This window comes from Capsicum annuum, chromosome 8 (genome assembly GCF_002878395.1).
Source record: "Capsicum annuum cultivar UCD-10X-F1 chromosome 8, UCD10Xv1.1, whole genome shotgun sequence".
Taxonomy (NCBI): domain Eukaryota; kingdom Viridiplantae; phylum Streptophyta; class Magnoliopsida; order Solanales; family Solanaceae; genus Capsicum; species Capsicum annuum.
Genome location: NC_061118.1, coordinates 150,237,684 through 150,252,423, shown reverse-complemented (window position 1 = coordinate 150,252,423; position 14,740 = coordinate 150,237,684). Strand labels below are relative to the sequence as shown.

The following is a 14,740-nucleotide window of genomic DNA, read 5'->3' as shown; positions in this document are numbered from 1 at the left end:
GATACATGACTAATAATAAAGTCTGGTATACATAAAGCTATTTATCTATAATATACTCAAGATATCATAACAAGTCTATTTTCAAAAGAGGTGAGATTAAAAAAAGGAAGAAATAAAATAAAATAAAATAAATTAACATCATTCACGCAATGTAAAATGACTAAATATCATAATATAAGATTACAAATCAATTGAACACTCGATCAAATAGGTATAGGGGAGGGCAATGGTAGTAACAACCAATTACCTAGAACAAGCGTCTCTATTGAGAAGGACTCCTTGTTCTCATACATTATTTGTCCATTGAACACTTACAAGTAACAACCACCACTCATCCTTATGGTCATCACACAAGTCTAATCTCTTGTCATGATAAGCGGTCGTTCATTAGTGCTTGAATGATTAATATTTATTTTAGTTTATTTTATTTTATTTCTTCTCCTTTTTATGTCATCTTAGTGATCTACGACTACGTCGTGTCTAAGATAACACTTGATCACGTCCAAAAGTGATTGGGAGTCACAATTGATGCAGCAAAATTTCTTTATAATGTTTTAATGGTGTTAATTGACATACTCTAATTTTATTTTATTTAATTTCTCCTTTTTTTTCATTATTTTAAGCCGTCAATATATTCAGTAAGTTGATCATAGACTATATGAGTGATCAATAATAGACTCGTTTATAAGTTGATAATCTCTCAATATACAAGATCACGAACACTGATTTCATCCTATAATTCACCCGTGACACGGTCGATTATAGAATGTGTATTTACCATAGTTGATTATTTATTCCTACTGTACTTAGAGCGTAAATAAAGTTTGTAAATCTTAAAACAGGGACTACTGAAGAAACACTAACAATGAAAGATTTCATTTACATAATCCTACCATGAAAGCTTCATTAAGCAATGAACTACAAACCAAACAAACAAAAAAAAAACATTACACTAGGGGGACGAAGGGGATGATGAGTTCACGGGGGTCCATGTTGAGCCTCTCGGCTATGGCCCGAAGAAAACGAGCCATACGATGAAGCTCTCTATCCACCCGTCATTGATCAGTGGCAAAACCCTCGAAAAGAAAATCCAGGTCACTCCGAAGCCTTAGCAGTTATGTTGTTTATTGTTGACATTCTATGCAATGGCCGTAGTGGGTGCGTCCTCCTAGCCATCTTCCTCTCCCTTAAGTCTTTTTTCTTCTAAAATTGTGTTCAAAATCGACCATGGTCTCTTTAAATAGACCAGACCATGAGAAAATCGACCAATAAAAGCTTTACATGTGTTGATTGAAGGGGAGAAGGCGTGTGAGAATAAGAAACGAAAAGTTGCGACGGTTGTGGCATTTAAAATCCTGCCGTTTCGCAAAGGGTAATAATTACATTGAAAGATTCAGTGTATGAGGAATAGCGTTTCTGTAATAGACTACACGACTAATCGATGATAGACTATGTATTTTACACTATACCCCCCAGACAATGCATCGATGTATTATATATTTTGAGTCTAGTCGATGTGTAATGTGTATAGTCGATTTCAGAACTTGAAAAAACAGTTTTCAAATTGCCACCCATTCCAATGCGTCGTAATTATTTCTAATTCAACATTGTATGAAGAAAAAGGTTTGTTCAATAGACAACCAGGTAGGTTTATTATACACTACGTACTGAACATTTACTTAGTAGACCAAACACTGATATATTATATATTATGAGTCTTGTCGTTTATTTAAGTCTAGAATCTATTTAGTACGTAGTATATAATATATGAATAGGAATCGATAATGCACAACAAAAAAAGTCGATTTTAACTGCAGTTCAGTGGTTTTCAAAACAGAATACACATTACATACTGTCCAGTGCATTTGAAAAAACAAAAACATTAAATACAATGCCAATCATATTATCCTATGTTAAGGCTGCATGTTGTTCTCTTATGTCCCGACCTTTTGCACTTGGAGCACTTGTTTCTTTTCTTGTACCTTGAAGGCTCTAACACACCCTTAACGGGTTTCACCTTCCTCCGTTCGAGTTTGGGATCGAAGTCGGGTGGAAGAACTTACATTTCAAGATACTCTCGTGCCACACTCCACTCTGACTCAAGGAGTGCTGCACAAATAGCTTCCAAGTATGCAAGGAGTTATGATTCTTTCAAATATATTTGCGAAGAGTAGTTGTAAATGCTAGTGCCGTATTCGTCCCTGTGCTTCAAACGCAACGCTTCCATTGCATGAGCACATGGCAATTTCACCAAGTCATACTTTCTGCAAGAATATGACCATCTCGAAAGATTAACTTTTGCGAAACAACCGTAGCCAAGCACGGTGAATTCGTCGGTGCTTCCGTTCATGTTGTTCACATATAATTTGTCCCCCTCGGTCATGTTTTCCCTCAAGATCATCTCAGCTACGGGAACGAAGGTTGTCTTTGAATTGTCCATCTCCGCATACCTCTTCCTGAATATTTCTCCAAATCTATGTGCAATTAAATTGAAAATAGCTGCCACTGGATCTCTCTTTCGTCGCGCAATATTGAGTTGAGAGACTCGGCGATGTTTGAGGTCATGACGTTGAATCGATTACCTGGAAAGTGAGCCCGACTCCATTTTTCAAATCCTACTTCATGCTCGAGGCAAGCTGCTGCGTTGGGGCATCTTTCTTTAAGGGCGTTGAAGTAGTTATTAAATTCTTCCAACATGTACGACTTGGTCGCATGGTAGTACAAATAGAGAGAATCGGAATAATGGTGATTTATTCAATGATTTTCACCAAGATGTCTCATACAAACACCGTGATGTGCAAGTGGATAATGCCTTGCGAGGATATTGGCTATGCTTACGTATCTGTTGGAGATAACGCATAGCTCTGGTTCGTCGACGACAAAGGCCTTAAGCTTCTCGAAGAAGAAGCCCCACAACGCATCGTTCTCCTTATCCACCACACAATACGCTAAGGGATAGATATGATTCTGCGTATCTTGAGCGACAGTGGACAATAGCACGCCCTTGTACTTGCCGGACAAATGCATGCCATCAACGGCAACGACCTTTCTCATGTGTGCATATCCATGGATGGAAGCCCCAAACGCCATAAAGTAGTAAATAAACCTACCAGACTCCTTATCAACCCTGAGGTAATTAATAGCCCAGGGTTGAGGCCGTTGAAAATATATGAAAATGCGGGAAGCACTGCATATCCATGCTCGGGCGTACCTCAAACTATGTTCTTCGCAATGACGCCTGCCATCCAACACTTCCAATAGCTCGGCCTGCAATGTAGCTCCCTAAATACGATCCTCTCGATCTCTTTCGGGCTTGGACCTTTGTTGTCGACGAAAAAGTTCAAAATAAGTGAGGCAATGACCTCCACGGTGACATTCTTGTGCTTTCCCGTGACATGATCAATGCCACAAGTATGCTCTCCCACGTACTTGTGGACGTGAAACCAACCTGATTCTCCGATAGCACATGCGCACACCATCCACTGGCAAGTACGATCTACGCACCTCACCCTCAAGTATGTCTTACTACTCTTCAGAGCTGTGTAATTGAACGACATTTTCACCAACGCCTGCTTCAACAAAAGTTTTAATATTTTCTTATCCTTAAATGTTTGTCCTGAAAAAAGATTGGTGCCGTCCGAGAAAGAGTGGCTTCTTTGTGGTTCGAGCTGCCCGTCTTCACCTCCTCCACACTCCTCTTCTTTATAATCTTCACTATTATCCCATTCATCACAACCCATGAAATCGTATTCCGTTGACGTATCATCCACATTCGGGGGTGGGGGTGGGGGTGGGGCTGATGTGGAAGCTTCTTTTCGGGACCTTTCAAAAACTTTAACCCGTAATATAGGTCTGGAGTTATCAGAATCAATGCAAAGCATATATAATTCCACGTGTCTATCATTCCTTATGAACGTTGGATGGATTTCCCCCCTCCCGTTCATCAAGTAATTAACACCTCGCTTTGATCACAACTTAATTCATCGCTCTTCATTACGCTTTTAACCATGTCGGCGTATGAACCGTTGAGACGAAGGGCAATGGACACTGTCTCCTTAGAAGCGATTTTCCAAACCCAACATTTAGGATTCTTCTCCCATTCAACAGAAAATATACAACCAACAACCTCGTAATCTATAATAGACATAATATACCTCGATAATAGTATTCAATAGACTTGAATAGTGGTTTATGTGCCTAGACTTAATAGACTGAAGTCGTCTTCTTCCTAGATGCTGGCCGTACAGTGCACGATTGACCCTTTTCCGACGACCACCGAAATAATCCGATAAATTTTAGCTTACAAATAACCTAAGGAGTATTGGAATGTTGCTATTGACCCAAGAATCGATTTCGAAATGTGGGACTGATTTTGAGCTTTTTGTATGAAAATGAAAGAAAAATTGGAGCTAAAAATAATCAAAAAAGGCTTATAGCAATGAAGATAATGTCACTTTCCGATGGATGCCGAAAAATGTCGAAAAATTGAGAAAATGATGCCAAAATAGGGTGGTTGCTAGTGGATTGGTTGAGAAGATTTGGGATTTTTTTTAAAATTATTTATCCAATATTTATATTTTTCAAGATGGACTAAAGTGTAGTTTTAACAAAATTAGGGCTGAAATGGGAAAAAGGGCTAAAGTGTAGATTTTGTAAGTTGAGTGTTAGATTTGCATTTTATTTTTGTGGTCCCATAAAAGTTTCCATTCTTCAAATTAAAAAAACTTGGTGGATAAATGTCAAAAAAGGTTTGGGAAGTGGACTTTTGCCAAACTTCCCCTAGTAGGTTGGTGGGGGAGATGGTGACGGAGGTGGAGGTGAAGCATATGTGACAGATTGCTCGTACTTCTCAGGTGGTAGTGATGAGGCATAGGTTGGTGTTTCCTTGTATGGTGGTGGTGAATCGTATGATGGTGATTGCTCGTAGGTCTTTGGAGGAGGTGGAGGAGATTTATAGGAAGGTGTAGATTCTTGGTATGGTGGAGGGGGAGATTTATAAGATCATGGTGATTGTTCATAGTATTTTGGTGGAGGTGGAGGTGACTTGTAGTACGAAGGTGATTTCTCATAATAGGTTGGTGGTGGTGGTGGAGACTTGTAGTAAACTGGCGACTTGTAATATTTTACCGGTGAAGGCGGCTTGTAGTATTTAGATGGGGCTGGCGATTTGTAATATTTTGTTGGAGATGGTGACTTGTAGTAACATCTCTCTTGAGAGAATGGCCCTCCTTGGCCGAAATTGTAACTAGGGTGTGTTGACGGAGTAGGCGACTTGTAATACTTTGTTGGTGATGGGGACTTGTAGTAATGCTTCGAAGGAACAGGTGATTTGTAATAATACTTGGAAGGAGTAGGTGACTTGTAATACTTTGTTGCAACTGGTGACTTATAGTAATGCTTTGAAGGAACATGTGCTTTGTAGTAATGTTTTGATGGAGCATGAGACGTATGATACTTCGTTACAATGGGCGACTTGTAATATTTTGTTGGGAAGTGTGGTTTGTAATATTTTACTGGTGATGGTGACTTGTAATAGGCGTGCTTTGAAGGTGCTGGTGATTTGTAGTAGCAGTAGTGTGATGGAGAAGGCTTCTTGTAACAAGGGGTGGGTACATGATACTTGGGATGGATATGGTGATTTGTAGTACTTGTTAGAGTTGTGAGAAGGTGAGGGAGAAGTATACTCAGAAGAGTAATCAGCAACAACAGTGCTGGCTACTAAGCAAATTGCCATAACAGCTGTTAGAAAGGGCCATTGGCCCAACTTCCCTAAGCTTTTCATTTTGACTTGGACAAATGTTTATACTCAGAGACGTGAAGGATAGAACTAAGACCTATGTTGCAGAGGTAGAGCAGGGGAATCTGTTTTTTATAGAACAAAATGACACCCTTCTCAACATTAATATAATAGCTTCTTAGTTGCCCACTTGCCCACTAACCTGAGAGCAAGGTCCTAATAAAGATCTGATCAGTACTAAGTGGGAGGCATTATCTGCTGATAAATGATAATTTAACTGCAATTAAAAAGTAGTTAAAGACTTATATTTCTTAAAAATGCACAGAACAAAGAAATGGGGGCATTTTCTTTGTTGTTGTCCAAATGCCAAATCTGTAAGCTGACTTAGGATTTAGAGTTTGGCATTGCCCCTATATGTAGAGAAAAGCAAAAGAAGAACAATAATGCAACGGCTATCAGCAAAGGAAACAAAGTCTAACTATATAAGATCACGTCAAATCAACCAGAGAACCCAAAAAGTTCCAAAAATAGTTACAAAAATGTTTAGGATATAAATTTCCTATGTGTTAAATATTAAGAAATGCTACACATATTGTCAGTTTGGTTTGGTTTCAGGTCAACTCTTTTCACATTAATACCATAAGAAACCTAATTGGATAATATGTCAAGAGACCTTAAACAAAAGAAGGAACAAAACTTCCAACCAAAATAGATGCTTTCATTCTGGACTTCTCTTCATGATTACAGATACATGCTTTACATAGTGCAACGCCAAACATCTTGCTGAAAAATCACATTCATCAGACGGCTTATGGTACATGAAGTAGACGGTGTTCTTTTCAGGATTTCATCAATGTTTCTCCTCATGATCACCCTTCTCGGAGCAAAAGCAAATTCCTGTGGGTCGCTATGAAGATTAGCCTATGAACTGCTAATTTGAATGAAAGCATTAGTGGTTGTACCTTAGGATTATATTTTTTCTTTTTCATGTACAACTGCAAGATTAGAAGTAATCACATCAGGTAAAATGTGCACACAGATAGAGGGCAAAAAAGAAGAGAAAAAGTGCCATGCAATAGTAACGGTAGATAGTTTGATCATGTCCTACTCATACAGGGATACCGAATGCAGGTGTACACAACATGAAAACTGAATGTGTTAAGGGGGAATAAGGTAGAGCAAAACACATATGGAGGAAAGTTGCCTTAAAGAATCTACAATCTCTTTGGATTTCTTACGAACTTAGTGAAGAACATTTGACCATCCTATTATACATTAGGCGCGTTCACTGAAGACACTTAACCGACGCAAAGCCCAAATCTATTTCGAACCTAAGCACCTATCTCAGGGCTTACACAACACAACTTGGTACACTCACATTAGGCCGGTGTTTATGTTATAAATTTCCTATATTGTGAACGAGGACTAATATAAGCAACCCCAACTAGTTGACACTGAAGCATGATTGTTGTTATTGATAGCGAAAAGGTCATGTAACCTAAATCCAGGACCAACTATGCCACAGTCCTCAAAGAGGACTTACGCTGAACATAAACAATACCGACTATAAGAGAGACTATTGGCAGGGGAATGGAACCTAGGCCTTTCAAGCAAAATATGTTATCAGCCAAATTGAGAATCTCAACCAATGAAATGTATAAGTATTAGAATCCTCAAAATCACATCAACCCAAAATACTTAAAAATGCTAACTTTACCCCCTTATCAGCTTGATAACAAATCTGCACAGTCTAGATATACATATATCTATGTGCAAATGCAAGGGAAAAGACGGATCTTGGAACAAGCTCGAAACCAGATGAATGATTACAATTATTGAAGTAGCTTAGAAGCTGGTCGAAAGAGTAGAAAAGGCAAGGGGAAAATAATGCATATGCCTATAATTTTATTTTCTTAAAACCAAAGTACAATTATAATCCATATCCAAAATACAGCAGTAGCCAGTAAGCCAAAGAGCTTTTGTTGACGAATCGATCCATGACCATAGCTTGCAATTCCCTCATCTTTTTATTTTTTCTTGTTAAAATTTTGTAGAAGATAGGTTATAAATCATAATTGAGAAAAAAAATCCTCAAGAGAAATATTAGATAAATTGAAGATAGTATTGAGCAAAGTAGAATTCTTGATAAAATACACCAAAATAGAATCTTGATACAATAAGCCAAAATGATGGAGATCTCAAGGATCTTACTGAAATCTCCAATGATAAATATTACAAATTATTAAAACAAAAGAACATACAACACGTAAAGCCAGCCCTTTTGGGAAGCATACATCAAATGTTGGCAAAAGAAATGATCAGATTCGGATGGAGGATGAAAAGAAGTTAATAAGTCATGGAGATGGCGGAAAATGATTCAAGAGAAGGATTTGAATATTAGTAGTAGGTTGGTGGAGGAGATGATGATGGGGGTGGAGGTGAAGCATAGGTGGTAGATTGCTCATATTTCGTAGGTGGGGGAGGTGAAGCATAGGTGGGTGTTTCCTTGTAGAACGGCGGTGGTGGAGGTGAGTAGTATGATGGTGATTCTTCATAGGTCTTTGGAGTAGGTGGTGAGTTGTAGGTTGCAGGTGATTGTTCATAGAATTTTGGAGGTGGTGGAGGAGATTTATACGAAGGTGTAGATTCTTGGTAGTATGGTGGAGGTGGAGACTTGTAAGTTGGTGATTGCTCGTAGTATTTTGGTGGAGGTGGTGGAGATTTGTATGAAGATGGTGATTGTTCATAGTACTTTGGTGGGGGTAGAGGTGAATTGTAGTACTTAGGAGATTGCTCATAGTATTTTGGTGGAGGGGGAGGTGACTTGTAGTACGAAGGTGATTTCTCGTAATAAGTTGGTGGTGGTGGTGGAGACTTGTAGTAAACTGGTGACTTGTAATATTTTGTTGGTGAAGGCGGGTTGTCGTATTTCGATGGAGAGGGTGATTTGTAATAATTTGTTGGGGATGGTGACTTGTAGTAATAGTGTGTTGATAGAGTAGGCGACTTATAGTACTTTGCAGGCGATGGGGACTTGTAGTAGTTCTTTGAAGGAGTTGGGGACTTGTAGTAATACTTTGAAGGAGTAGGTGACTTATAATAATGCTTTGAAGGAGTAGGTGACTTGTAATACTTTGTTGCAACGGGTGACTTATAGTAATGCTTTGAAGGAGATGGATACTTGTAGTAATGCTTTGAAGGAACATGTGCTTTGTAGTAATGTTTTGATGGAGCATGAGACTTATAATACTTTGTTACAATTTGCGACTTGTAATGTTTTGCTGGTAAGTGTGATTTGTAATATTTTACTGGTGATAGCGACTTGTAATAGGCGTGCTTTGAAGGTGCTGGTGATTTGTAGTAGTAGTGTGATGAAGAAGGTTTCTTGTAGTAAGGAGTGGGTACATTGTACTTGGATGGATATGGTGATTTGTAGTACTTGTTAGAGTTGTGAGAATGTGAGGGAGAAGTATACTCATAAGAGTAATCAGCAACAACGGTGCTGGCTACTAAGTAAATTGCAAAAGCAGCTGTTAGAAAGGACCATTGGCCCAACTTCCCAAAGTTTTTCATTTTGATTGGAACAAGTTATACTTAGAGAAGTGAAGGATAGAACTAAGACTTGTGTTGCATAGTTGAGTAGGGAATACTGGCTTTTATAGGACAAAGTAACACCCTTTTCAACATTAATGTAATAGCTTCTTAGTTGCCCACTTGCCCACTAAGCTTAGAGCAAGGTCCTAATAAAGACTTTTATCAGTACTAAGTGGGAGGCATTAGCTGCTGACAAATGATAAACTAAAATACGAAGTAGTTAAAGACTGACTATTTCTTAAAAATGCACAGAACAAAGAAATTGGGGCATATTCTTTGTTGCTTACTGAATGCTAAAAATCTCTAAGTTGACTTATGATCTAGAGTTTGACACTGTCCCTATCTCAATTGAAAAGCAAAAGAAGACAATAATGCAACGGCTACCAGCAAAGGGCTCTTATACAAACAAAGTCTACATAAGATCACGTCAAAGCTACCAGAAAACACACAAACCTCGAAAATTGTTACAAAATGTTCATGTTAGAAATTTCCTGTATATGTTAAAAAATAAGAAATGCTACACACATTGTCAGTTTGGTTCGGTTTCGGATCAGCTCTTTTCAGATTAATACCACAAGAAACCCAGTTGGATAATATGTCACCTTAAGTACAAGAGATCTCAAGAGATTAAACAAAAGAAGGAACAAAACATCCAATCAAAACAATGTAAGACTTATTTTACTGTTAACTAATAGGTTTGATTGATAAAATTTTCACATTTCTTGCTCAGATGTGTTTAAAATTAACGAATGAGGAAGTAACTCCGACACCGAATGCAGGTGTATACAACGTGACAACTGAATGTGTTAAGGGGGAATAAGGTAGAAAAAAAATCATATGGAAGAAAGTTGCCTTAAAGATCTATAATCTCTTGGAGTTCATACGAACTTAGTGAAGAACATAACACAAGCATAATATTCATATAGGTGAGTGTGTTGAAGCCACTTACCGAGGCAAAGTGCAAAACCTACTTCCCACCTAGCTCAGGGCTTACATAACCAAACTTGGTACACTTACATTAGGCCGGTGTTTGACATGAGTCTTCCCACCTAGCTCAGGGCTTACATAACATAACTTTGTATATTTACATTAGGCCGGTGTTTGACATGAGTCTTCTTAGTTCGGAAAGGGATTGCATGACAGAGTTAGGATAACCGGATTGAATTTAAGGAATCTTTTTCTTTTTTATTAAGCACCTCGACTAATTCCACGAGATACCTGTCATCTCCCACCACCCACCACGTACGATGTAACTCTATCCACCAAGACTAGAATAGATGAAAATAAATCATTTATTGTTTTTTTGTCTCTATTGAGATTTGAACCTGAGACCTCATGGTTCTCACCCACTTCATCTATGGTTCTCACCCACTTCACCGACCAGTAGGTCACATCCTCGGGTGCTTTAACGAATCCTTATTGTCGAGAACCCTTAATTCTATTAAAAGACAAATTATTGAGTATTGGAATGGTAAAAACAATAGACAGAGAAATAGTGAATGAGGACTCATATAGCTCATCCCAACTAGTTGGCATTGATGCATAATTGTTGTAACCTAAATCCAAGACCAATATATGCCACAGTCCTCAAAGAGGATTTAAACTGCGCACAAACAATCCCAACTAAGGGAGACTATTGGCAGGGGAATGGAGCCTGGGCCTTTAAAAGGGCAGCCCGGTGCACTGAATCTTCCTCTATGCGCAGGGTCCATGAAAGGGCCAAACCACAAGGGCCTACACACTATTGTAAGCAGACTTTTGAGCAAAATATTTTGTCTTACCAAATTGAGAATCTCAACCAAAGGAATATGTGAAAGTATTAGAATCCTCAAAATCACACAGCCCAAAATACTCAAAGTTGTTACCTACTTACCTTTACTCCTTTATCAACTCATAACAAATCTCTACAGTCTCTCTCTCTATACTTTCTTTGTTCAATTTGTTTGACCTACTTTTAATTTTAGGTTGTTTTAAATAGAATGTCTCTTTTCTTTCTTGGCAAGTTCTTCAACTATAACTTTCTACGTGACATGTTTAAGATTTCAAAACTAAAGGACATTTTGATACATTCGAATTATATTTAGTTTAAGACGACAAAATTCAAAAGTTTTTAAATTTAGTGAATTCATAACTAGACAAACAAATTGAAACAGGAGAATATCAATACTAAACTGCAAATGCAACGGAAAAGACAAATCTTGGAATAAGCTCGAAATCAAAAGAATGATTACAATAATTTAAATAACTCAGAAAATTGTGGAAGAGTAGAAAGGCAAAGGAATGAATCTAGGAAGTCATTGAAACAGCAAGCAGGAGAAGCTACCGGCGTGAGAAGTTGCAATGGCACCAACAATTGTTTTTCTAGAAATAATTCTCATGGTAAAGAGTTGTATTAATAGTTAGGTGTTTTTTAGCTGTATAATTATCAGGAATGCCCCTATTTTGGGCATTCAGATTCTTTTTAATTACAAATTCTGTAAAGTTTATTAGAGCAAAGCGATAAATTGAATAACTTTATTGATACAAAATTAAGTTTAATAATTTTACAAACACAGAGTGACATTTTGAGATATTTAAACAAGATTTTATTGAAGCATCGATCCATGACCATATCTTGCACCTTTTCTCATTTTTTTCCTTTTTCAAGTTTGTAGTTGATCGGTTATAAAGCACAATGAGAAGAATATCCTCTGAGGAAATATTAGACAAACAGAAGATGGTATTGAGGGAAATAGCATTCTTGATAAATTACACCAAAAAAGAAATTTGATATAATAAGCCAAAATGATGGAGATCTCAAGGATATTACATAAATCTCCGTTGATAAATAATATGAATTATTTAAACAAAAGAACACACAACGACAAAGCAAATTATTTTGGGAAGGATAAATTATTTTTTGTCCGAGATAATGGTAATATTACGATGGAGGATGAAAGGGAGTTAATAGGTCATGGAGATGGTGGGAAATGATTGAAAAAAATGATTTGAATGTTAGTAGTAGGTTGGCGGAGGGGGAGATGGTGACGGGGGTGGAGGTGAAGCATAGATAGCAGATTGCTCATACTTCACAGATGGTGGAGGTGATCTTTTTCACTTCGCCTCGTAAAAATTAAATTTTCACCCTACTTGCTAAGATGTGTTTAAAATTAACAAATAAAGCCGTAACCCCTCTCCCTCTCTCTCGACTCTCGGCTTGATAAAAACCAGACAAGAGAAGTAGAGCATAGTGCAACGCCAAACACCTTGCTGAAAAATCCATTCATCAGGCGACTTATCATACATGAAGTAGACGGTGTTCTCAGGACTTCTTCAATGATGCTCCGCATAATCACCCTTTTCGGAGAAAAAAGCAAATTCCTACGAGTCTCTTCTAAAATTAGCATATGAATTGTTTATTCAAAAAGCATTAGTAGCATGTAGCTATACCTTATGATAATATATATTTTTTTTCTTTTTCATGTACAAATACAAGATTAGAAGTAATCACATCAGGTAGAATGTGCACATAGATAGAGGACCAAAAAAAAAAAAAGAAAAGAAAAAATGGCATGTGATAGTAAAAGTATCTAGATGGTTTGATCATGTCCTATTCCTATGTGGAAAGCGAATGCAGATGTACACAACATGAAAACTGAATGTTTTAAGGAGGAATAAGGTAGAACAAGAATCATATGGATGAAAGTTCCCTTAAAGGATCTACAATATCTTGGAGTTCATGCGAATTTAGTGAAGAACATAACACAAGCCTAATATCTGTATTGTGTGCATTGAAGCCAGTCAACCGAGGCAAAACATGAAATCTATTTCGCGCCTAGCTAAGGGCTTACATAATACAACTTGGTACACTTACATTAGGCCGGTGTTGACATGAGTCTTCTTTGTTTGGAGAGGGATTAAATGACAGACTCGGGATAAGTATGAAACTAAAGAATCCTTAATGGTGGAGAACCCTTCATTCTTCCTAAAAAAAAAACTATAGAGCGCGACATGGTGAATCAGGACTCATATAGGTGACCCCAACTACTGGCATTGAAGCATAATTGTTATAACCTAAATTGAGGACCAACGTATGCTGCAGCCCCTAAAGAGGACTTACTCTGAACATATAACAATGACAACTAAGGGAGACTATTGGCAGGGTAACGGAACTAGCCTTTCAAGCAAAATATTTTATCCCTTACCAAATTACTCCATGCCTAAGAATCTACCAATGGGAAATGTATAAGTATTTCGAATCCTCAAAATCACATCAACTTAAAATACTTAAAGCTGTTACCTTTACCCCTTTAGTAGCTCGATAACAAATCTGTATAGTTTTAGATATATATACTTCATCCGTTTCAATTTGTTTGACTTACTTTCAATTTTAGTCCATTTAGAAAAAATATCTCTTTTCTTTCTTGTAAACCTTTTAGTTCTAACTTTTCACCTTACATATTTAAGATTTCAAGGCTAGAGGACATTTTGATACATTATAACTATCTTTAGTTTAAGACTACAAATTCAAAAGTCTTTTTTACTTTGTTAACTGTGAAGTCTAAACTAAAATAAACAAATTGAAACAGAGCGAGTAAGCTCGAAACCAAACAAATGATTACAATGACTGAAATATCTCAGAAAACTGTCGAAAGAGTTGAAAAGGCAATGGAAAGAACCTACAGATTGAAAGATACATAGGAGCAGTAAGGAGGGAGTCACTGACACAACAAGCGGGGGAGCAGCTACTAGCACTGGTGCTTGTTTTTCTAAAAGTAATTTTCATGGTAAATGCTGTATTTTAATAAGGTGTTTTAATTTAGTTTTATATTTTTTAAAATATTTCCAATGGATAAATCTTTTTAGAAAAATAATGTATATGCCTAAATTAAAACTATCTTCATTCCTTTATTCTTCTATTTAGTTTATATAATTTTATTTTCTTAAAAGCTGATAAAGTACAATTATAATCCATATTCACAGCAGTAGCCAGTAAGCCAAAAGGGAATTTGTGTTGAAGCATCGATCCATGACTATATCTTGCACCTTTCCTTACTCTTTTTTTTCCTTGTTAAACCATAATTGAGAAGAAAATGCTCTAGATAAATATTAGACGAACAGAAGATAATATTTGAGCAAATTAGAATTCTTGATAAATTACACCAAAATAGAATCTTGATACAATAAGCCAAAATAATGGAAATCTCAAATGATAAATATTACGAATTATTAGAACAAAAGAACACACAGCATGCAAAGCTGATCATTTTGGGAAGCAAACATAAAATTTTGGAAAAGGAAACGGTAATATTCCAATGGAGGATGAAAAGGAGTTAATAAATCATGAAGATGGCGGAAAATGATTAGAGAAGGATTTGAATATTAGTAGTAGGTTGGTGGGGGAGATGGTGATGGGGGTGGAGGTGAAGC

The 14,740-nt window shown here is 37.1% G+C and overlaps 1 protein-coding gene, 1 long non-coding RNA gene and 1 pseudogene across 2 annotated transcripts; all 3 read right to left on the bottom strand.

Moving 5' to 3' along the window:
- Positions 1–4,692: 4,692 nt before the first annotated feature.
- Positions 4,693–5,782, bottom strand: LOC107879286 (annotated as a pseudogene).
- Positions 5,783–6,200: 418 nt separating this feature from the next.
- LOC124886424 lies at positions 6,201–14,734 on the bottom strand. The gene is made up of 2 exons (XR_007043582.1): positions 13,994–14,734; positions 6,201–6,634 (listed from the first exon to the last, which is right to left on the bottom strand). It is a non-coding gene; the product is annotated as an uncharacterized LOC124886424 (long non-coding RNA).
- On the bottom strand, positions 7,329–10,556 carry LOC107839454 (extensin-3-like). The gene has a single exon (XM_016682945.2). It carries the CDS (start codon positions 9,308–9,310, stop codon positions 8,135–8,137), a length of 1,176 nt encoding a protein of 391 aa, XP_016538431.1. The 5' UTR covers positions 9,311–10,556; the 3' UTR covers positions 7,329–8,134.
- Positions 14,735–14,740: the final 6 nt, after the last annotated feature.